Source organism: Cephus cinctus, unplaced genomic scaffold (assembly GCF_000341935.2).
Source record: "Cephus cinctus unplaced genomic scaffold, Ccin1 Ccin1_scaffold0215, whole genome shotgun sequence".
Taxonomy (NCBI): Eukaryota; Metazoa; Arthropoda; class Insecta; order Hymenoptera; family Cephidae; genus Cephus; species Cephus cinctus.
The window spans coordinates 2,597,154-2,621,210 of NW_014332933.1; the positions used below are offsets into that span (position 1 = coordinate 2,597,154).

General features: G+C 34.1%; 5 protein-coding genes across 13 annotated transcripts; 3 read left to right on the top strand and 2 right to left on the bottom strand.

The window, feature by feature from the left end:
- Nucleotides 1-73: 73 nt before the first annotated feature.
- On the bottom strand, nt 74-7,320 carry LOC107265005. The gene is made up of 11 exons (XM_015733916.2): nt 7,041-7,320; nt 5,064-5,304; nt 4,485-4,569; nt 3,988-4,167; nt 3,849-3,889; nt 3,630-3,789; nt 3,435-3,553; nt 3,209-3,362; nt 1,757-2,761; nt 1,084-1,379; nt 74-776 (listed from the first exon to the last, which is right to left on the bottom strand). The coding sequence occupies exons 1-10, from the start codon at nt 7,061-7,063 to the stop codon at nt 1,216-1,218; spliced, it is 2,172 nt and encodes a 723-aa protein (XP_015589402.1). The 5' UTR covers nt 7,064-7,320; the 3' UTR covers nt 74-776; nt 1,084-1,215.
- Nucleotides 7,321-7,339: 19 nt separating this feature from the next.
- LOC107265010 (alkylglycerol monooxygenase) lies at nt 7,340-16,789 on the top strand. 6 transcript variants are annotated; one of them, XM_025082650.1, is made up of 10 exons: nt 7,340-7,606; nt 13,096-13,240; nt 13,841-13,968; nt 14,167-14,318; nt 14,383-14,486; nt 14,594-14,756; nt 14,826-14,977; nt 15,515-15,649; nt 16,106-16,219; nt 16,293-16,789. In XM_025082650.1, exons 2-10 carry the CDS (start codon nt 13,106-13,108, stop codon nt 16,551-16,553), a joined length of 1,344 nt encoding a protein of 447 aa, XP_024938418.1. In that variant the 5' UTR covers nt 7,340-7,606; nt 13,096-13,105; the 3' UTR covers nt 16,554-16,789. The 6 variants fall into 6 exon arrangements, with proteins under 6 accessions (XP_024938418.1, XP_015589413.1, XP_024938417.1 ...); XM_015733927.2 differs by having other exon boundaries at nt 13,104-13,240; XM_025082649.1 differs by lacking the exon at nt 7,340-7,606 and adding an exon at nt 11,752-12,194 and having other exon boundaries at nt 12,302-13,240.
- Nucleotides 8,034-13,961, bottom strand: LOC107265006 (nucleolar complex protein 2 homolog). 2 transcript variants are annotated; one of them, XM_015733919.2, is made up of 13 exons: nt 11,584-11,600; nt 11,358-11,481; nt 11,040-11,223; nt 10,728-10,963; nt 10,539-10,657; nt 10,361-10,470; nt 10,134-10,291; nt 9,825-10,049; nt 9,560-9,748; nt 9,362-9,481; nt 9,158-9,289; nt 8,871-9,086; nt 8,034-8,635 (listed from the first exon to the last, which is right to left on the bottom strand). In XM_015733919.2, exons 3-13 carry the CDS (start codon nt 11,206-11,208, stop codon nt 8,147-8,149), a joined length of 2,163 nt encoding a protein of 720 aa, XP_015589405.1. In that variant the 5' UTR covers nt 11,209-11,223; nt 11,358-11,481; nt 11,584-11,600; the 3' UTR covers nt 8,034-8,146. The 2 variants fall into 2 exon arrangements, with proteins under 2 accessions (XP_015589405.1, XP_024938403.1); XM_025082635.1 differs by lacking the exons at nt 11,358-11,481; nt 11,584-11,600 and adding an exon at nt 13,761-13,961.
- LOC107265009 (bis(5'-adenosyl)-triphosphatase enpp4) lies at nt 16,641-20,322 on the top strand. Of its 2 annotated transcripts, none has more exons than XM_025082647.1 (8): nt 16,641-16,874; nt 17,705-17,951; nt 18,026-18,124; nt 18,203-18,566; nt 18,647-18,856; nt 18,933-19,190; nt 19,306-19,405; nt 19,848-20,322. In XM_025082647.1, the coding sequence occupies exons 1-8, from the start codon at nt 16,846-16,848 to the stop codon at nt 19,912-19,914; spliced, it is 1,374 nt and encodes a 457-aa protein (XP_024938415.1). In that variant the 5' UTR covers nt 16,641-16,845; the 3' UTR covers nt 19,915-20,322. The 2 variants fall into 2 exon arrangements, with proteins under 2 accessions (XP_024938415.1, XP_015589409.1); XM_015733923.1 differs by lacking the exon at nt 16,641-16,874 and adding an exon at nt 17,183-17,532.
- A 570-nt stretch (nt 20,323-20,892) lies between these two features.
- Nucleotides 20,893-23,929, top strand: LOC107265019 (motile sperm domain-containing protein 1). 2 transcript variants are annotated; one of them, XM_015733945.2, is made up of 7 exons: nt 20,893-21,080; nt 21,395-21,571; nt 21,661-21,824; nt 21,895-22,054; nt 22,163-22,297; nt 22,551-22,694; nt 22,766-23,929. In XM_015733945.2, exons 2-7 carry the CDS (start codon nt 21,427-21,429, stop codon nt 22,795-22,797), a joined length of 780 nt encoding a protein of 259 aa, XP_015589431.1. In that variant the 5' UTR covers nt 20,893-21,080; nt 21,395-21,426; the 3' UTR covers nt 22,798-23,929. The 2 variants fall into 2 exon arrangements, with proteins under 2 accessions (XP_015589431.1, XP_015589432.1); XM_015733946.2 differs by lacking the exon at nt 22,163-22,297.
- The last annotated feature ends 128 nt before the right edge of the window (nt 23,930-24,057 follow it).

Genomic DNA, 24,057 nt, shown 5'->3' on the forward strand with positions numbered 1-24,057 from the left:
ATAATTTTTATTCTGAACTGAAAATTGATGGAGATGGGGATTCATAAGGGTGACTAACGTAAACAATAACAAAGTCGTCGCACACTTATATTTTACAGCATCGCATCGTTAACTTCATGATAACCTAAGTCCAGTGTGGACTTATAACAGTTAAGCTAGAATATATAACTACAGTATAGTTAATGTTTGAAAGTCACTGACTACAACAGGACGATGTAGACGCGTGGAATAAAATTAGTGTGACTTTATTATCTTTGTAATAAATGCGGGCAGGTAATTTGAATTGGTGCCGACAAAATGATGATAATTTAATTAAAAGCCAGAATAGGCGATATAATGAAATATATTTCTAATTAATAAGTAATTCTTTTTTGAGTGGTTGATGACAATATTTTTTAGATTAGATGCAGGTCAAAATAAATGTAATGTAAAGTAGACGTTTTGAGGCATTATGATAACACCGTGTATTCGCATCATATAATAAATGGAAATGCCATAATCCAACACTGCCAGAAAGCATGATTAACGTCGAATAATTTTATCTTAGGAAGATACGTGTAGGTATACCAAGCAAAACGAAGCTCAAGCTCTATTATTATATTATATAATCATCTCATTGGTATCGATATTAGGACAGATTTTAGGCATTGATTCTTCCATAAAATATAAACACTAGAGAATCGTTGTATGGCTTAGGAGGAAAGCTCTCTTTATGTGGAAAGGCTTCAAGCAAAATTGATGTTCCCGTGAAAAGCTTTTGGATCTCGGTATGAATCCTGAAACGAAGAGAAGAATTTTAAGTTATTAATATAACTGTATATTGTTAATGAGAATTATTAGTACCGAAAATATAAAGAGTCTCTCACACTAAATTTACATAAACATAACGAAACAATATTATGGACGTACTTCGATTGGCCCTTATACGTTATGCTAACGGAAGGTTTACGTCAATGAGTCGTAGGTCCTTAATATTTTGTGGATTTATGAGCGTAGGTTAATTAATTTGCACCTTATGTTATGCTTATGGGAGTTTTGTATATGAGACTCCTATGATTTGTGATTTTGTTATGGATATTTTACCTTGGAGCATGTTGTGAGAAGTCGGTGTTTCGTTACAGGGAAACCCTGGCAGATAAGTGGAAGCAAATTTCACGTAGATTTGCGTGCGTTTTTTTTTAAGGTTATGTATATGATAACATACCGAATTCATATTTAAAAATCGGAATATACAATCGTATCCTGCGGCTTGCCAAACGTGATAGGACGATAGAACGTGTGCGACTGGTTCCAGCCACGTGGTGCAGTATTGTAGTTTGTCAAAGTTTGGAAACTCGATAATTTCGGGCCTTGGTAATTGTTCTCGTAAAGTTTATTACCTGCAAAAAAGAGTAGCAAGTAAAAGCGAGTATTAGAATAGGAATAAAATGGAGCTGACATTTTGTGTTTGGCAGTAGATCTACAATTACGTGCCCCGCTTAGAAAATCCGTTTACAATCAATAGACACTGATAGATTCAACGACAATCTGGACAATCGGGGGCATTTGCATTCCGATTGTAAATGGATTATAATTTTAAATATAATCCAATCAAAATAATTTTATTTTTGAGCAGGGTGTACAGTGTTTCGGAGCAATTAGAAATTTGTCATAGTTGATAAGTTTGTTATTAACAATTGTGTATTGTCGTTAACGTTAACGTATTCTTAGCGGAATTACTAAATAGAACATTTAAAGCGCATGCTAGTTAACTTGCCTACGTCCGGATAGACATCAGCGAACTTGCAATCGGGTGAAGCGTTCGATACAAGATTTTCAAGAACAGGCGTACTGCGAAGATGTTTTATTGTCGCCAGGATATCATCTTGCGAAGCCACCATGGCTAGAAGCAAGGACTTTGCATTTGGTAACGGATCACCATCATCATTTAAAAATTTGTCACTTCCGTTTCTGTGTTCAGAATCTAACTTAAAGGTTTGTGAATTGGCTATGTGTTTTCGGTAGTACTCATCAACTGCTTCCATAGGGACATAACCATTGCCATTAATTAAACTTGATACAGGTGACTCTTGGCGAAACAGATGATCGTCATTGACTCTAGAAGAAGACGATGGCAAGAAACCATCCTCCAGTTCATCATCTTCATCCTCCTCGTACAAAATTTGCCCATTCCGCTGATATCCTGGATCATCATACTCATCATCATCGTCGTCGTTGTCGTCGTCATCATCATCATCATCAGCATCATCATAGTTATGAATAATTTTTTCCTCTGGCATCCTGGGAGTCTCGTCGTACCTGGTGGACACCCGTGCCTCGAAGTAGCGCGATATGTCGCTCTCCAAAGGACACTGCTGAACAATAGGTATGACCCTTGTACTTATTTGCTTGTACTGCATCACAGGCCTACAGGTCTTTTCAAATTCTTGTATCAGCTGTTTCACAGGCACCGGAGTGTATTCGCTGTCCTCGCCCTCATTGCATTCCTGGTATTGCTGCTTGCTGTGGTTTCTGATGTCGCTGTTAGTAATAGAGATCAACTTGCCTGGGTTAGTATTAATTACTGGCTTGCAAGATCTGTTAGTATTAAGCGTATGATTGCCATAAGTGCCGTTAGTGCCGTCGAAGCTGATGCGCCTTGACTTTTCTACACCTGGCTCGTCAACCAGGAAGTCGATGTCAGTGCCGACCGCGACTTCCCGCAGATGTACCTTCTTCGCATCTCGATTTTTGTTAGTGCCCACAAAGCGCTTTCGAGCATCTGGAAATTTTAATTAACAGCTAGGACAAGGCTATGTGCTTAACTTGGGAAAAATATTAAAAGCATTGCAGAAACATTAGTTTTCCATAATAATATAAAAATGCATATCTCTGTAAGCATTATACAACGTTCAATTTACTTGTCACTGTCTGCGAAAGCGATATCTGTTGCTAATGAGATAACTACATTCTATCAATAATAAATATAATCAATCCATCCATTAATTAGGAAATATAATTTTGTTATAAGATAGATAAACGGGTTTATCCAAGATTTAATATTTCTATAATATGCAGTATTAATTCAAGTCGAAATGGAGCGAATCCAAAATACAACTAGTGCACCGATGCCAACAAGCATTGCCAAGTGACGACACACTTATTTTATATTTATATGTATCACATAAATATATCCTTACTTTATGTATCAGTATACACATGAGCTCACCTGTGGCAGGTGGTTCTACACCGTTCAAAGAAAGGTCCAGTGTGAAAGGATTATAAAAGGGTTTGTTCTCGGCTACTGGAGCCGGTGTAGCCGGTATATACGGTGGCAGAGGATCCACAGTAGGTAACTTTGAATTTTCCTTCAGTTCCATGTCCTGTAACAGAACAATAGTGCTCGAGCCAATGTTTTCATTGTTATCCAAGTGCCAAGTGGACTGTTGACTCACATGTTTACTGGGGTAGGTCGGTACTTTGGGTAAACCAGGAGTCGTTGGAGTCTGCGATTTTTCCTGATCAACCACCCACTTTTCAGACCTTTTCCTACGCTTTGCGAATATCTCAGCACCTAAGGACAATCGTGATATATAGCCTTAGTTAATCATATAACGAAATCATGGATATTTTATAATTAATTTCTTTACCACGGCCTTTTTGATTATTCAGGTCACGAACAATATCAAAAAGCTTCTCAGGATGGGATGGCATTGTTTCTATATTTACTTCCTCTCCTAATGCCTGTATACCATGGATATCCAATACTTTTCCATTTGGATTCATCACGCATTTCAGAGGCACCTTGTCCTGTAGATAATTTATGATTTTCTTTTATATGTATTCAAATTATTTTATTTTTCATTTACCTTGTGCACTGGAGAAGATGACTCTTCCTCGCCTTCGGCTCCTGTGCTCAAAGCATATCGTAGAACAATATCAAACTCATGGCATTATCATAAAATTTGCAGATATTAGATTTTCTATTGAAAATTGTTAGCATCTCACCGTTCCCATCGTGAATCCATTTTACAGATCGTTTTTTACGATTAACGTACATCGATTGACCTTTGCTCTTCAGGTTTTTCACATCGCTCAACGAATGGGAAATTCGACGTGCGAGCTCTACCTGATCTTCCACAGTCGGATGGGTTGGTGCATAAAAATAAGATGATGCGTACATCTTCTCTAAAAAAAGGGAGAGAAATAAATATTTAAAGGAGTTCGTGTTTATCAGCATTTCATCTTTAAATCTAGAGTTCATCGTGTAAACTGTATACACATTTCTGCACGAGGATGCCGTTCAACCTTAAACAACAATTACCCAAGACTGGTTGAGTGATTCAGATAGTAAGAAATCGCGATAAAATTAATCGAAATTTCTAGAAGCCCTGTCGTATATTTTCCAAGAAAAAGAGAAAATAAATAGTTCGTGACGTTTGTGGAAAAATTTAAAAATTCCACTACTTCATGCATAATTGCTACGTTAGAAAGATATGACGCACTATTTTTCGCATGTAACAGCTCATTCGTGTCGGATGCTGGTGTAAGCAATTTTTGCAGATTAATGGGAGTCGTCTCGCCGCTCTCCTGAAAGTAGATAAAAAGAAAAACAAAAAACTCAATCATCCGATTAAATGTATATGCACGGTCTGCATAAACAGGATACATTCTGTGCAATATATATGAATTTAAAATAGCCTGACGCAGTATCTTTCTATATACATATTTATATTCGATTCGCTTTTCTGAACTTTCGCCAAAACACTCATGTATTTCATTGAGTATTAATGTAAAGACATACAACTTTTGAAACAATTCCATTTTACAGTCTCCATCTTGTTACATTGACCAAAAGATACCGAACAAGAAACACAAAGTTTTAAAAAGTCAAAAGAGCTGCTCAAATTTACAAGTTGTTGGCATTAGATCAGCAATAGCAAGCTTTTTAAGCGATGACGTATAGCCATATATATTTATAATATATATAGATATAGATACGAATATAAATATTAAAATAGAGCCAACGTAAATCAATTTTTTAAATATTATCCTTCGTCAAATTAAAACTTCATTTGACTCACCATGTCGAAGTGCAGTATTTTTGAAGTTAGACTTTCAAGTAAATTCCTCTTTACCGGATCGTGTCTATCGGATGGCTTGAAACCGCGTGAGCGAATTACAACATTATCGGCGGAGACGCTTCGTTGCAAGTAATTACTCTCGTGGTGATTGTAATTTATGCACTTGAACCCGGCATCTTTAACGTTTGTCGTGAAGTTGTACGCCACGTTGCTTAGGATATTGCGTTTTGTATTATTGTGTCTGTAGAAATGCAAAGTATTCATTTTTTGAGAATAACGGCAGCGCCCTTGGCCATAAAACAAACTTATGCGCGCATTCTGCGAATTTGAAAACCAGTAATAGAAAAACGGTATGTACACGTATTTAAATCTTAGAAACATCTATCAACGTAAAGCGTTACAGGACGGTACTACGCGTCTTTCCGCAACCAATTAAAATGCCCATAACAAACACGCCATCACTTATTCCCGGTTTAAATGTCAAGTCCAGAAGTCATAGAACCTTAAAAAAGTAATCACTCCGTTAACGTGCGTTACCTGACTACCCTGAATATTCAAACAGAATATTCGGAATATTAATTCTTGAACCCTTGCCGATACGTGAATAATTAATAAAACTACAGGTGTTTACACCGCTGACGTGCGTGATTTGTTAAACGATTTCGATGCGGCAATGTTCGACTATTGATAATCGATTAGATATTTTATCGCTCAAGACCGTTAATAGTGAGAAGTTTAGAGAAGCAGCGCAATCGACCAATTACTTCCGCGATGCGGTATTGGCATGAGCACAACGAGGTTCTGTGTAAAAGAAATGCTAAATTTATCTGTTGTAACGTAATACGGGGCGGCCGTAGCTTCGGCACAGCTACGCTAGTACAGTCTGCTAGAGGAACCACAGAGAAACGAGATGAGATAAGATGAGATGAGAATGAGAATCGAGTACCGAGAGCCCAGAAGCGTGAATCGAGAACACCGTCCGAAAGGAGAACCTGCTTGCAAAGCACACATGCCGTTAGGTCTCTCTTGGTTCCCCGGGCTTTTCCACGGTTATTTTCACCCACCATTTTCTCGCAACTTCTACCGGTCCCTATAGACCTTGATAGATTTGTGGATGCGTTACACATGCTACTGGATCCCGTACAATAAATATATTGCTGGATATATTATACTGGTTAGTGAGATACCAAACAACATTTTTTTTCTTTTCTTAAACGTGCTCAGTCTTTGTATTTTTTATTTTGATAGAAGCTACTCATTTTATTAGACCTATTCAAGGGGTTAATAGATGAATGAACGGCCGGTTTCGTGGATAGATTATTTAACCTTTAAATAGTTATTTATATAATCTATTGATATATCGATGGTTCCTTATTGGCAAATCTGAGATACGAAATATCGCTTCTGGTTTCTTAGACGACTGAACGATTTGCAGGGATGTTGTCGTTGTAGTTATACTTAGACTAGTGACGATTTCATTTGTCGCGTAAGATTTAGAAACGATGTAATACTGCGTAGCGAACGGATAACCACATGTCTTGGTAAACGCAGCTGGTCGTATATTAATTTTTTCCCTCAATTCGTAGTCCATATTTTTTTGTCCCGTCACACCCTTTTTTATTATAACGAATAACGCAATAGATTTGATTATTCATATGATTCTGCTCGGACGGCAACGGAAAAATCCATATTCGAAGAAATTTAAAGAAATTTTTCTTCGTTTACAGATATTATTTTTTGTGAAAGACAAAATAATCATTTTCCACTGTCTCAATGACAGTTTAGGTATTTAATTCAAAACGTGCACTTCTGTTGCTCTAAATTGTCTGATCCTTGTATACCGTTTGATTAGATATACCATGAAAATAATTTAGCACTTAATTAAGACAAAAAAACAGGAACTCGCTAATTAGAATTAAAGGAAAGAATTTTATCAGTATAAAATCTATCCAGGTACGATATAATATGAAACTTTACTTATCAAACGATGCTCTCCTCATCTCAATAAAAGTGTCAGCACTCTTTCCCCCGTTTATCCGTATCTTTTTCTCTGTTTAATGTGATTTTACGTAATCGTCACTTAGCAGAGTAAACCCAGTCGTTACTTAAGCGCGCACTCTATCTCTCTCCTCGTGCGGGAGTAAAAATGTAAACTCGTCGTGGTCGACGAGACTGTTTTGCATCTTGCAAAATATTCGGCACCTCGCGCACGCCAATGCAGGTATATTGTATGGATGTATAACGAGGGAAACACGATAGAATATTTATTTTTACATTAGGCCTGCAACCTGCGCTCTCGCTTTTACGTTTCCCACAGACCAGCTGTTTCTTCGCGATTCACTTGCCAGCCAAGTGGATCCGACTTTATATTATTCTTTTTCCTTCCTCTGAATCAGTGAAACAGTGACGCTTCTTAGTGAAAGATTAGAAAACAGATTGTCGAACTGAACACAATAGCTACTACACGGCACTAACTTTTGAAAAAGACTATAGTGGAGCTTTGAATATTATTTATGAGCACATAAAATATATGTGTGTATAAGGTACGTCCAGAAGTTCCTTTTAGCCTGGTAAGATAATTTTTTAAGGCGTTTCTGGATATTTGGATGAACGCTTCAAATCACTGATTCACTTGTACCAGTGATACTTTATTTTATGCCAAAGATTAGTTTTGATTAACCGATTTTTTCTTTCACTTACATAGCCGACTATCGTAACAGAACGTTCGAGCTTTATAATAGCGCCGAACCGCTGCTACCAACTTCCCAACTGCTTGGGTCGCCTTTGGTAAAAATAGAATACCAGAAAGCGATACCTTCCCAATCGGTTATGCCTGCTACAGCGCTGGGCTACTTGATAGAACCAGCACCCGGTGCTTGCTGTCCTGTCCGTTACGTGAATTTAGGACTTGGTTACCTCTAGGAGAAGTTTAGACTGTTAGTTGTAGAATGAACTTAATGCTTATGGAAATACTTGTGTCACGAGACATTTATATAATTTCATTTTATTAAATATATACTTATTTTTCAGTAGCACTGAATTGATGCGCAAAAAGATGCTATGAAAAAATTCTTAAATCAATCCTAGTCCCAGTCGTTAACACTCATGTCCTGAACAATATCAGTATTCTCTCGTGGAAGATCATCCACGTTTTCTGTGCGACTGATTTTCTTCTTCTTAGCTGTTTTGGCCTTCTTTAATTTCTTCTCCATCTCCTCCACGGGGATGTCCAGGTCACTGTCACCCTCATCATTGTCATCTGGCATTCTGTTCTTCTTCCCTCGTCTGATGGTTGGCAAATTGTATTCGGCTTCCTGGTCGTTTTGTGTTAGGAGCTTCAATTTTTGGGATTGATGAACCTTGTTCCAGGAGACATAGAATTTCTCCAATGGCGTGCCCTGATTCTTTATGCCATTCTCCCAATTTTTTATCTGTGTTATATCCTTTAAATCAATTGTTGTTTTGATACGTTCTGTCTCAATGTATTTTCTGTTTTCTTCGATCTTGTCCATGAGCTGCTTAATCTTTCTACAGTAATTCGCTACGTGACACTTCTTGAGGAATGATTTTAGCTGAAATATATATACGCTGTTAAAAATAATTAATCTCGCGGCATTGTACATCACCATATACTAATCTTAAGTCTAAATTATACGCAACTTTTTTGCATAGATAAACATTGCGTTTATGGTTAAACGAGAAGTTAATTAGCCAATTAAATGTGTGATGAAATTACAGCGTCAGCCAATGTAAAGTAATTAACATAACATTTAATTATACTAATGCATAATGTTCCTTGAGAATTACCTGCATTATACAAGGGATATAAAGATCTGGAAAATATATCGTGTGACTGTCCTTCGATGCATTTTCCAATATTAATTGATAAACTGTCTCAATGACACTATCTTTGAAACCATTTTCCTGGAGCTGAGCTTTTGACATTCTCAGCAAACACATCAGTGACAGTGGTTTCATTGTGACGGACTTATGCCTCTTGTTGAAGTCGTATGAATTTAAAATCTGTAGACAGGTGATTATGAAGATTGAAATTAATTTTTTTTTTTTTATTAATCTGACATAACTTTACTTACCTCCAAAACGAACGGCAATATTGGGACAAAGGTATCCGTGTGCTTTGAAATATTTATTAACATTTGGACACAATGAAACCGCAAAGGATAATATTGAGCCGTTGGTATCATTTTTATCGTACCAGTAATAATCTGCATGAAAAATAAGGTTTCAAAGTAGATACAGTTAAAATGTTCTCATTTTTGGTATACTGATATTATTACCTGCACTAATGGGTACAGGAGGGAACGCAGCATAGATTGGTTTTTTGATAATGTTATCAGTTCAGCCCAAAATCGCAATGAGTTTATGTATTGCCAGTTATACACTGCTTGAAAATTTTCCTGTAATATATATACACATAACACTAGATCATCACTGTTGGATATTCATCAAAAGGGTAATTTTGAAAAAGAACTCACCTTCTTTTTCAAAGTCATTGCATTCCTTAAGTGTATAGCAAGTTGTCGAATATATAGGAAGGCATGATTATACGAGAGGTTGTTGTCAAGCAAATATATTTCTACCAATGAATGTCTCATAAAATTGATCCCTGGCAATGTTGTTGGTGAGACGAATTTTGAATTTTCTACGTATTTAACATACATGTTCTAAAAATAGGATGAATTAGTATTAGCAAAGTTTAAGACGAATTTCGATAAATGAAGTAGCAGATCTTGATCATACCTTTAGAAGCGTTTCAAGCGTCGAATCTTTATTACCAGTTGCGAACCGTAAAATACTTAAAAATGCAACAACCCGGACAGTTTCTTCACCTGTCGACCATAATTTTAATAGAATTCTTAACAATGGCTTACTCAATGTTGAGAACGATTGAGTATAAGGTAACATCTGATGAAGATGTTTAAGTAAGACAGTTAAGATACTTGAAGATGTTACATTTTGCAAAACCTAGTTTAAAAAAAAGAAATGCATTAATTATTATTAGGTTTATTCATCGTTTGTGACAATATATGGGTTTATAAAAATACGTACTTTGATCAAATCTGTGAGATAAGATTTTAATACGCCTTTTACTTTTATGAATCTTTTTGCTTTGTGTGCTTCGAATCGTGATTGAGCTCCTATTTTCAAGAATCGCTTTAACGCAGTAGGTAGGTGAAGAACGCATAACTGAATGACGCCATTGAATACTAAAATGAGACAATTATATCATTTTTAAGATATTTTTACTTATCGTCATACATATAAAGATATTATACCTGCGCTTCCATCTACTTTGTATGGTAACATTTCAGGTTGAACAGGTTCCTCTATTGTTAATAATGCTGCATGAAAAGCTTCCATAATGCATTTTAAAGTGTTAGACGTTCTAAAATTATATACGTATAAACAAAGGAATAGAATATAAATTAATTTTTAGTATCAAAAGAACATTACTTATCACTCGTAATCTCCTCTTGCCATTTTTTAAGTAACTGTAGTGTGACTTTTGTTTGACCATCAGTATCTCCTGCATCGTCTTTCTCAGGCTCATAGTCACTCTCGTCACTAGCAATCTTTTTAATTTAAAATCAAAACGTGACTGTTACATTTATCTTGAATAAAAAATGAAATCTTACAATATACCTCTAAATTTTCATCTGGAACATGTTTCATATCTGCATCATTAACAGAAGATTTATCATCGTCATCATCCTCATCGTCTGATACATTAAAGTCTAACAATTTCTTATCATTCTGTTTTAAATAAGAATAAAATTCTGGATCAGTATCTTTCAATTTCATTAGAGATTTTTTATGATCTGTAAGATCCATGTCGCTCTCTTCACTGTCAGAATTTTTACTTGCATTGTTAGCGTTTCCTATTGAAAATCATCAATTTAAAAATACTGTACTAAGCCTTCATTCCTCAAATTAGTTATGCTTGAAATATCTCACCTGGCTGAATATTTTCATCATCATTATCACTACTATCTACATCATTTTCAAAGTCCTGTTCAAAGAATTGATTTGTACTGACAGTGCTCAAACTCTTTTTCTTTTTTGCGACAACTTTCTTTATTGTCCTTCGAGCACTCTTGATTGCTTTTCCTTTTTTTATCTTCATAATTACTTAAAATCCCTAAATAATTAACAGATATAAAAATTATTTTTACATCAGTAAAACATGCTTGCCATAACCTTACAAAATGCTTTATCTATCTTTATTACATGTTTAAGAAGTCTCACGTAAAGAAAATTATTCAAGTTACTTACTTTAACTAAACAGTCTCACAGTATCCCACAGATAAACAATATTATTCAAAAAATTGTAAAAAATATTCTAATGCGGTATATCGAAGTGCGCTCACGACCACGTGTAAACAGTCTTGTCGGTCAACTAGAAAAATGTTTTACTTTACCGACAGAATAAAATTAAAATAATGATTGTTGCGATTGGCGCTAACATTTAGGCGGTTCTACTACTTAACGTGATACTCACGTAGAATCTTTTTTAGCCAGCCGAAATGAATGTGAGCCGTAAACAGTTATACAAAAGAGTCCTTATCAAAGTGATACCCATTGCCAGTCATCTCTCTCATAAAAAATATCGTGCATCACAAGTGTCCATAATACTAACATATAAATAAAATAATATCGCTATATTTGAATAGGAGTCGAACGAAAATTAAAATACATTGAATGCATATCTATAGTTTACTAATTGTACCTATAAAATACATATATATATCATCTCTCAACTTGGCTTCGAGGGAAACATAGCCAAGAAGCACAAACATCGCACATTACACCCGCAAGAATTATTGAGTTATAAATCGTTGTCAAAAACGTATCATTTGTATCAACAATACTTACTTTTTTCATTACCGTCTTATTTACCTTTTATCTTATCAGTGAACAATAAATAGACGCCCGTCCCAGAGAAAACTTTTAATCGCAGTCAATGTAGAACCGTGTTTCCGATTAAAAACTAAAGGTGCTCTGTACAATAAATAAATTGATATTTACCATTGACCAATAAACTATAATATTTTATTCAGTGATACTTAAACAACTTGACATCAGTATTCAGATATTCTCAACTCCATAAAGGTATGCCTATATTTAATGAGGGACAAAATATTTGTTAAATATTCGTTTCTTTCCGTATATTAGATTATATGTATATTTGTTCTTGAACACCTTTCAAATCATCTCAGCAATCAGAAAGACGCCACCGATAGAAGTTACCGACGTCTATCCCAACTTATACAAGATGAACACGAAGACCAATTCATTATCACGAACAGTTGTAAATAAGATTGCGGTTTCTCATTGACCTGAATACATGCAAACACCTTCTGGTCTCTCATGTAACGATAAAGAGGTGGTAGAAACTTCTGTCCTTTCTTGCAACCATGAGCGGTGCTTATCATCTTCTAAAATACATCATAATCTTTTCAAAAATTAAGAGCCATAAAGCAATTGTCAGTCTGCATAATGGTTTGCATTTAAATATTGTCAGCGTAACGGTATCCTATTAGAAATATCCTTGAATTGTATAAATGATATCAGAACTTAACCTCACTTTAAATTTTGAATATGACAGAGCCTATGTAAAGTCTATGTACTTGGATACTGTTAGTCTCAGGGATGCCTTACCTATGTATAATGGCATCATTTATACCTTCCTATAATGCTTAATCGATTCGCGTTATGAAATCTCTAATGCTGATCGCTAGCAAACTGCTGCTGTATGCCAGAACGGTACACCATATGTAGTATCTAGTGGTATAGGCTCGCACGTTACTCGACTTGCGAGCGTATGCTACTAGTAGTTGTTCTTGGGTCACTAGAGCTTATATAACGATGCATGCATGCAGTTCAGCGGCTAAAGTAGCGTCGAATGCCGTCGATGCAGTTTACCAGCTTTTATTAAGCTGCTTCCCGTGCGTCGCCCAGTCAGAACGATCTGGATCGACTGGTCAGAGCGAGCGTGCTAACCGACTAATAGTGTTTCAGTTATGAATGAGACTTACAACAAGAATTTATATCATTATCTCGGGCATCTCAAAGATGCTGGGAAACTATGGTACCTCATTAATCCGTACGAAACCACATTCGAACATCATCAAGACGTGCCTGATTATCAGCAGCAGGTAAACCGTCACTTGCTTACACTTTCTTTGCTCGTCGGGAATGATATTACTTAGTACACAATTTTTATCAGTAATGCATATAGATACCTGAATTAACGTACATATTTCGTATTTCAAATACGTCGTACGGGATACGGCTTCTTTTTCGCGCCAAAATCAATTTTTTGTACGCGAGACAATTTGATTCTACAAAATTTACAATGGCGCGGCATTTCTTATATCGATTCAAATACATCATCAACATATTTTCTTTCGATGATTACGTACAGTTACGTGATTGACATCAATCGATACGTATTTGTGTCACGGATTTTTGTCCCGTCGACATTTTTTATCGAATTATATATACTGAATAGATTCTATTATTTGCTCGAAAATTTCATAGATCGGTTAATAAGAAATTAGATTATATATTATCTATACGTTAAATTACTGATAGCTCAATTAGCACTGCGTGCTAGTGTAGCATTCAATATAATACGACTGTATTAAACCTTTATTATTATTGTTTCAAACTTACCCATTGACGTCATTATTTTGTGAGCAACCATGAAAATGTCATATTTTCACGGCGATTGATCAGCAATAAAATACACTTAGGTCTGGTTGTCATTTTTCATCCTGATCGTCCTGGAACACGTTATACTATTTGCAAAGAATGAAAGCTCATTTCGCCTCAACGACCACGTAACGTCACTCTCGCACTGGATCTTTCAGGAATCTGGCCGGTAAGCACCCCAGAGCTAAACGCTTTTGTAAACTGGTACGATATAAATATATATTAATGTGCACAAGATAAAATTAATATTTCATAATTTGAAAAGAAAAACGACAAAATTAAACAAAGAAACTGTCATAATGTAATCTCAAGAAATTTTTGGGGAGCGAAACAAAAATAATAATTACATTTATCCATGCAATTTCAGCATATTTTTCCGTGGCGTCGAGTACTACGCATATATTGCGATTTACGAGAAGTATCGCTTATGCAGCCTAGCATGGGATTCCCCTTGGACGTGGTACGTTACCGTGATTGGGGTGGACTTCTGTTACTACTGGGTGCATCGTGCGAACCATGGTTATTTACTGCGACCACATGTATACTCATTTTTTACCAATTAAACCTTTACAATCGTTTACAGAGGTGCATTTCTTGTGGGCTCAGCATCAAGTACATCACAGCAGCGAGGAATTCAATCTTGTGGTTGGCTTGCGGCAGTCCGTCTTGCAACACTGGCTCAGCTTTGTAAGTTATACTCGTGTTACTTGTATCGCACGTAACACCGATGTACGTTATTTATTTAAATTTTTAAAAAATGATAACAGTAATTTGACAGAATTCGTTATATACAGGCCTTTTACTTACCGCTGGCATTGTTCATACCGCCCTCCCATTTTGTGGCACATCATCAATTTAATTTGATTTATCAATTATGGATACACACGACGGTTATCAAAGATCTTGGACCATTTGAATTTATTTTTAATACGCCAAAACATCATCGAGTTCACCATGGTAAGCCATGAATATAGCATTAGCCTTTTTATTCTCATAAAGATTATTATAATGTACTTTTTTACGTAGGTTGTAATTTGTATTGTTTGGACAAGAATTATGGAGGTGTTCTTATTGTCTGGGATAGATTGTTTGGGACTTTTATGGAGGAGAGGCCTAAAGAAGATATTATATTTGGATTGGTTTCCAGTCCAAATTCGTTCAATCCTATTTATCTACAGGTGAGTTGGTATATTTGAGTGTCCTATATATTTTATCATTTAAAATTAATATAAGAAATAATTTTAAATGTCATGTTGTAATGCTCAAGATAACTGTAACCCTACGACAAACAGTTTTCCACGTGCAACGACTCACTAGCCAAGGTGTAATTATTCCGTTATATAAAATGACTATCCTTTATGTAAATGTATTCGTTATTTACGTAAATACGTTATGTGCGCTATCCTTTGATGATTATCAAACCGAAAATGGGTTAAAAAATGTATGTAAATAGACCTTGCAAATTAACGTCCCGTGGCGCTAATATTATACTTGAAGAACATATTCGATTGTTGATTTTCTAGGGTTTAGGATACATATATATATAAACAGATTGTATAATCAACTATACGTAACCATTACAAACATTGCTAAGTTGTTAATAATTACTGTCATTAAGGTGCAATAGATAAAGTAGATCAGTAACTTTTTCAAATAATTATTATATTGTTTATCGATAAAACTGACTTTACGAGTGGGATTGCTTCTCATTACAGACATTTTACACTATAGCAATGATCCAAAGAAGCCTCAGTATGAAGTCGTTGAACGACAAGCTGGCTGTGATCTGGAAAGGACCCAGCTGGTTCCCGAGTGCCCCACGACTTGGTCTCGACGAATTTAAAATAAACGTAAGGCCTTCAGAATATTTGTATACTGTTGATTTCGATCGATGATGAGTTAAGGATACTGGATTTGAATTTTTCCAAATTTCCACAACCCTGAGTACCTTAATTGGTCATTGTATCTGGATATTTATTAGAAAATCATTTATAATATTACCATCCAATTATTAATGATGTCATTTAACGTATTCTTGAAGGCAAAAAATGCACGCTGTAAATCAGACTCCAATACGCCCCTGTAATTATACTTATGTATTTACGCAATTGATATACGGGAATCATACATATGAGCATACGTAATGAGTGGTTAGTTGTTCTTAGTGTATATATCATGGGATTAAATAAGCCAACTGGTTCTACTTTATGGGGGGTCTTTAAAATGCATTTAATTGAACTGATTTTATCAGTAACGGGAATTCAATTGCCTACTAAACGGTTACCTTTTCTATTCCACTGTTGTAGGTGACACACAGGACCAAATATAACCCTAAAATCCCATCTTGGAAAACGATATACATTTTTATACATTTCTGTATGGTATTTTACTGTCATATACAATTATATGACGAGAAACCAGTAAGTACAGCTGAAAACAATGGCTTATAATTTCTTATGTACAATGTTTCATTGTATAATTTTTTTTTTCCAGTACTCGAGCAGCATCCATGCCGGGACTTTAATAATAAATAATATATTTGCACTGACAACTATTGGTTTGATGTTTGATAATCACAAGTATGCCGGTACCGTGGAACTTGTACGTTGTGCAATTTGCATTGCCATGTGGAAAAGAGATTCTCAGGACGTCAAATTCTTTAATATATTTGTATTGTATGCATATATAGTATCAAGTTGTATTTGGATCGTTCACATTTTTACAAACAGAAATCAAACATGTAAATCCTCGTAATGCGATTGTATGAAAGGGTCTTGTAAAAAATACTATAGGCCACATTAGTCCATATAGCCCACACAAGTGGGCCTTGATAGGTGAGTGACCTAATATGTGAACATCGCATTACTGATTGTGAATCAATGTATGAGTGGATTCTGTATATATAGATGGAGTTTTTTGGAGTGTGTAACATAAGACAGGCATTATATATTCAAAACTAGGAGAACAGAAAATTAAAAGAAATCTTGAAAGTATTTTTTTAATCTGGACCCCCCTTTAAAAGAAGTCTGAAGATACAAGGGCTATTATGATTAATAAATTTATTCGCAATTTTTCGTACGTATTATTATCTCTAATTATTCTAACTGATTCCGCCATCACTACTTGTCATAGAAAAAAAATCTAACAATACTGTTCTTCTTTAGTAATAATTTGTTCACAGTCATAACATGCTGAAATTTCATATTTTTTAAAGGAATTATAATAGTCCCAATTCTTTTATACTAAACTATCTTGTTAAATTAAATAAAGGGAACGTACTTCACTACGGTATCGTTATCTAAGGGTCGATTGCGTATTTCAACTATGGTCAAATATGTCACTTTGAAAACTCTCTGTTGACGTCATTGGTTCCTGCGCAGAAAGAAAGGAAATACGTCTGGTAATGTCTCCGATTATTCCTAAGGTTCGCTAGTATCTTCTAGTATCGTCTTGGCGGTGCAAATTGACGGTCGGGTCTCGTGATAGTGATTCGCTCACCGATGATACTCTTGTACGACTTTCTAATATGACATTCATTGTCACATGCGGATCAGGGTGCAGTTCGAATCGTGGAAGTTGTTCGTTTATTAACTAGGCTAATTTAAAAAAATAAATTAATTATGGATGTCATAGTCCGGATTCTTGGCATCGCGCTTATCATTTTTAATTCGAAGGTCGTGCTAATACTTTCGCAACATCCAAAACTCTTAGTAATATCATATGATGCATTTAGGTATGGCAAACATTTTTACAGCATATATAATTCATTTATTTATATTTATTTAATTGGTCGATGATTTTTCACGTCGTTAGACGTATTATGGAAGAATATGAAATTTATGGTTATTGAGACTTGGTCGTATGATTGTATTATTATTTATATAATTCTTATATATTTTTTACAGATATGACTATTTTAACAAGAATGTCACACCGTTTATGAACAAGTTGAGGAATGAAAGTGCATACGCAGATTACATGATGAATATTTTTATTACTAAAACGTTTCCTAACCATCATACCATGGCTACAGGGTTGTATGCTGAAACTCATGGTGTCACAGATAATGAAGCATATGATCCTGATGATGGGAATGTTATACCATATTCATATGAATTATTTCACTACAATAAAAATTTATTACCTATTTGGGTATGTTAAAAAAAGTGGAGTTGGTAAAAGTCCTTTCTATACTGACTTTAATTTATTTTATTTGGATCCCATAGACAATTAACGAAAAGGCTGCAAAAGGGAGGCATAGTGGGACAATGATGTGGCCAGGTAGCGCATTTGAATATCAAAACACAACACCTAAATATGCTCAGGTAATACTATTCCATGGTAATAATTTTAAAGTTAAAACGTTTTAATATGTAATGTTGTATAAAATTTTGCCTATATAGGTATTCAATGAAACTATTCCATTCGAAAATAGAGTGGATACATTATTATCTTGGTTCAAGCATCCAAATACTCCAATAAATTTTGGAGTTTTGTACATAGAAGAGCCTGACGCAACGGGACATGCGATAGGAATAAATGGACCAGTTTTCAATAATGTTCTTGAAAAATTGGATAACCTTACAAGATATATTCATAGAAAATTGGATGAGTATCATTTGAATGATGTTAATGTAATTCATTTAAGTGATCATGGAATGGCAAATGTTGCTATGGATAGAATTATTAACTTGACAAACTACGTCAACTATAGTGACTTTAAGATGGCAGGCACAGCATCTGGGATGCAGATATTTCCTAATCCTGGTAATTATTCTATTCCTAAGTTTTGAAGAGACTATTGTTACTGTTATTCAATAATCCATGATACAATTGGCATTTTGCAGGAAAGTACGATTCCGTTTATCGGGGTTTGTTGCAAGCGGTACATGATATTCCGCACTTTAGAGTATACAAAAAGGAAGAAATACCTAAGAAATATCATTATGGAAATAACACACGAATAGGACCTTTATTTGTTATAGCTGACGTAGGTTATGCATTCGAGAAATTATATAATGCAATTCCGTTTTACGAAGATAAGTTCAACTTTATAGGTAAACATTCCTTCAATATGTGCAAAAATCACAACATCATTAGTATGCGAATTGTATTTTTGATATCTTTTTTCAGCTACTAATGCAAGTGAATTTGGCATGCATGGCTATGATAACGAAGATGAGGAAATGCATCCCATGTTTTTTGCAATGGGACCTGCATTTGTACCTCGATGCAAACTTGAACCGTTTGATAATGTCGATTTAGTTCCATTGTTTTGTGAAATTCTTGAATTAAACTGTCCACGTAACAATGGTACGCTGGGTAAATTGACAAAATGTTTGACAAAATATGCTAATAATAAAGACGGTGCTTCATCATCAGTAGTAATGAGTAAGATCAAAAGAAAATTATTGATAGTAGTTAGAATTACATTAATTAGGTAGTTTGCATAAATGACACGATTGAAGATTAACATACTGTTGAAATCATAAATATAATTTTTTAGTTACAGGAATCGGGATTTTAATAACTATCACTGCTATTGCTGGTCTGGTTTCTATGATCCTTATAAGGAGAAGACAAAAGAATGTTAAGGCCAAGTATAGGTCAATCAATACATTATCTATTGTTAATGCGTAACCAACAATATTCACTTTCTAATGCGATATACAAGTTTTCGCAAATACCGTTTTTTGGTCACACTAATTCATCAGTGTCATAATCAGTGAGGAATGCGTGTTTCAACATTGTATTTCTGCATCTCAGTTATTTAATAACACTATTATATTACGTTACAGGATAAATTATGAAACGAGTAGATACTTGTCATAAGTCAAAACTTGAATTTTGTTTTTTTCTGCTTTAGTAATGAATTTTCTATTTTTGACTAATTTCCACATTAATTTTCAAAGAAGTGACAGTGTATTTTTTAATTGATACAATTTCTTGAAGCTTGTTTAATATCAATGCTTATGTACACTTTATCTTTTAAATGCTCATACGTAATTGGATAAGATGATAATGTGATATTGTCTTTCTGAATTCTAGGAGAATACCTAAAGATTCTGATTTGGAAAGATTTTTCGATGGGATCCAGGATCATGAGAATGTTTAATGTTAAAGAATAAATATTTAAATAATTTCATATACCAATGGCTGTGAGTTATGTTGTTTAGCATAGGTTTCTTTTTGAGTATAAACTATGGTCATCCCGTAACATCATATTGTTCTTCAAATATAATACTGATCTAAAGATCAATTGATAGTCATAACAAGAGCTTTCAATTCTAAACTTAACATTATTTGACCAGTGGTATCCAAGTCCTTTTATTTAACTTGCGCATTAAATCTGGTATGGAGAAACAAATGTATTATTAATATATAATTAATTTCTCTTTTATTTTATCTTTTGATTATTAATGAATAATATGACACTGTGAAGCATAGATATGATAATGATTAACTAGACTCATAGGAGGATTGTGATTTACATTTATCAATATAGCCATGAATTTTTGCATCAGTGGGTCTGTTCTTATTACCTACACTTTCTATACTTTTCAAAAAGTGCAAATTCTCATTCGTTACTTAAAAATATCATCCAATAAGAGTTTGCACTTTTTGAAACTTGTACAGTGTAGGTAATGAGGGAAACAGACCTAATACTTCATAGTTTGTACAGATATTAAACAATGAATTTCATATTATATTTTATTTACATGACCGTCATTGTAATATCTGCACTACAAAGATGATGTTTTGCTGTATGTTATTTATTTGGAGTAATTGATGCAAATTTTTTAATCTTAAATTGACTATATTGATGATAATATGCTTATACTTAGGGAAGGTATATTTGAATTGTAATTATATTCATTAGAGTTTTTAAATGTACATACTTTTGTGCATTCTTAAACATTATACATTAATAAATTATTGTATGGTTTACATGAATGCTCAACCTTTATGATTCATCAAAAAGATAAAAACATTAAGTATCGTAATTATCACATTTTAAATAAATATAAAAATATGCGTTTCAGAAGAAATGAACTAGGGAGTTTTTTTGAAATTAGATCGAAAATTGGCAGCTCTAACATACATCGCACTGACGGCAACGCTGCGACCAGCTGCGACTCGTAAAAAAAGTTACTCGCAAAATAAACGTCATTATTCACGCATATTTTTATTTATTTTGAAATAATTTAGGCACTAAAATCAGTATTGACGTAGACAACTGCTTGAAAATTTTATTTTGGTGTAGTTAAATTAAAGCATCAGGTACGTGAACAATTATTTTTTTTAAATTAAGCATCAATCATACATGTTCATTTTGTTGGTAGTTTTTTATATTATCTATATTGAATGTTCATCGAAGTGCACTAATTAAATCTAGAGATTTCAATGATCTCTGTAGAATAATCTCATTAATTTTAATATTACTTTTCTTCTTCGAGAATGCAAAATAATAGGATTCTTCAATTAAATACTATAACCTGCGATCAACTCGCATTTATTAATTAACATTTGTGCTGGCTCATAACTATGAGAGCTCGTGGCCATATCGAAAATAATAAATAATTCAATATTTTCAGGTACATGGACTGTATTTTGCAAACTAAGAATAATGCAACCACAGTTGACAACAACTCCTCGCAAATTACCAGTATTTGTCTTCCCACAGAGCATTACATTTTATTTGGATGACCAGTCAACACACAAACAAGTTTTAACCCTATATAATCCATATGATTTTCCAGTTAAATTTAAAGGTGATATAAAACATTAACATCTTTTATTGTTATATACAATAATAGAATACTAGAAAATAAAGTACTAAACTTTACAATATTAATTTCAGTGCTATGTACTGCTCCAAACAAATACAAAGTTGTAGACCCAGAGGGTACAATAAAAGCAAGATGTTGTGTAGATATAGTAGTAAGACATACTGCACTTTTAATAGCAAATTGCAATGCAACAGACAAGTTCAGGATACAAATGCAAGAACACCCATCAAAACAGGTAAGAAGGATTAATAAGGAATATTTAATATTTTATTTAATTTTTAAAACAATTGCATAATAATCTAAAGGTCATGGGTAAAAGAGATGTCGAAGCAAGGCTACTTAACGGAACTAGTGAAACTACAGGAAGAGCAACACCAGACCATGAAATGTTTCAACAACTTCCGACTAATGAAAACAGACAACAACAGTCGTACACACTCTTAGCTCAAAATAGGGCAGTCGATAGTGAGTATCTTATGAAAAAAACAGAATCGTTCAATAGTCGAGGGCTAGCGGTTATCATTTTTCATTTAGGGATCACTGATAGCACAATGCTTTTATTGGCTATTACAGAACCCACGTCCAAGATATTTCTAAACGCGCCCAACGTACAATACCATTTGTTTAAAGGACCCATGCGAAAAAAAAGCGTACATATGTTACTCCACTCAAACTCCCAAGATGCCCAATACATTATTGTGGACAAAGGTTAATAAGTTAGTATTTGGGCTTAATTTATCAACCTACATAGAAAATATTTCAAAACGCAATGAAACGTTATCAGTTATTCATCGTGAAAACTACCGTATTTATTGTATCGTTTCATCAAATTCTGCCATTGATCACGTACCCTCTTCTATACTTTATTTTGCCTCATAATATTCTATTAGAAAAGATCGTCAAATATTGTTTACAATGAATTTGTCATTAACTTTAATTACAATTGTCTCCCACGTTTCAGAAGGAACAAATTACGTAGCTCTTATAGCAGGTATCATTTGTATAGTTGCTCTACTTTTGCCTACTGAAGGAGAGCGCAATCACAGAGTACCAGATTACCTGCATCTTTCCATAAACTTCAAACTTATATTTTCCTTCGTCTTAGGTGGGTATCAGAATAAGTGTCACATGCTGTTATTTATGATTAGGGTAATATCATTTTACTCTTGATTACAGGTATGGTTACAATCATTGTCTTAAGGTTGTGAATTTATGGTGCATCAGGAGACAAGTTTTCTACACTCAATTAAAACCATGAAAGGAATGCACAATTAATGTAAGGTCATTTTACTTTCCTTTTTAAATTCCGTCTTTCTTTTGTTATCAAGTATACCTGACACTAGTCTGTAAACATTAAGTATCTGGCAACACGATCAAGGATGACACAATTTATTTATTTGTAGTATCAAAGTAAAGACTCTGGTACCTTACTCATATTAGTGTTATTCGATATCGCATGATTTACATACAATGGAGTATCTACACATCCTATAATTGTAAATTCTATACGGTTTGTAAGTAGTGCTGAAAAATCTTTTTTATATTTTCGACAAAAGAAAAAAAAACTTCCATGATAATCTTAATATTAGTTATGTGGGATTGGTAATAGCTCACTTGAGAATTTAAAAAATAATTGTCATAGATTAAATTATTCATGGACATGTATCACGATGAAACGACATTTCTCGTAGATAATTTATATCGTTATTAATAACGACAAGTCATATTTCCAATGTAAAATGTTAAAACATTATGATCTTGTGTGTGAACAGATGGGTGTCTTCCCACGTGAAATTTGAGATAAAATAGTAGTGAAAGTAAAAGATTTAATTTTCATTATATTGGGCACAGCTGTGCAAATGCAGCGATTAAAGTTTTCGAACCACTGAGATTCTTTGTTTTATAGTTAATAAATGAAAGGCTACCTTTTCATATCATAATATTAATAAGTTATCGTATCAAATACGATTTTTAACTCTTGTCTGAATGAAGTCTATAAATGATGTAACTCTAGAGTTCTTGCTTCAATACCGTACGTAGCAGTTGTGCCTAAGAAATTGTTAGTCAAATCTGTTAGTTAAGAAATATAATTTCTCAGTTAGGAAATTTTTAGTCATTTTCTCTGACGTTAATGGTTCACCTTGATACTTACATGACAAATTATGCAGCTGGTATTTAAGTGAATCCCACCCATCTTTTGGTACGGCCTATTTTATGTGTATATGTATTATTTATTGTGTAATAAATATTTATACTGCCATATATTAAAGTAATGAAACTACTGAAGTTTTAGAAACATGTAGCATCTAGCATAGTGAAATAAAAACACTGGAAAGGTTTTATCACGTTTAGCTGTATTGTTATTATTAACAAGTAATTTTGTTATTTACAAAACATTCGGATTTAAAATACTTCCATTCAATGGACTTCTTGTTACTTTGACGCGTATAGGACAGGAATCTTACTTT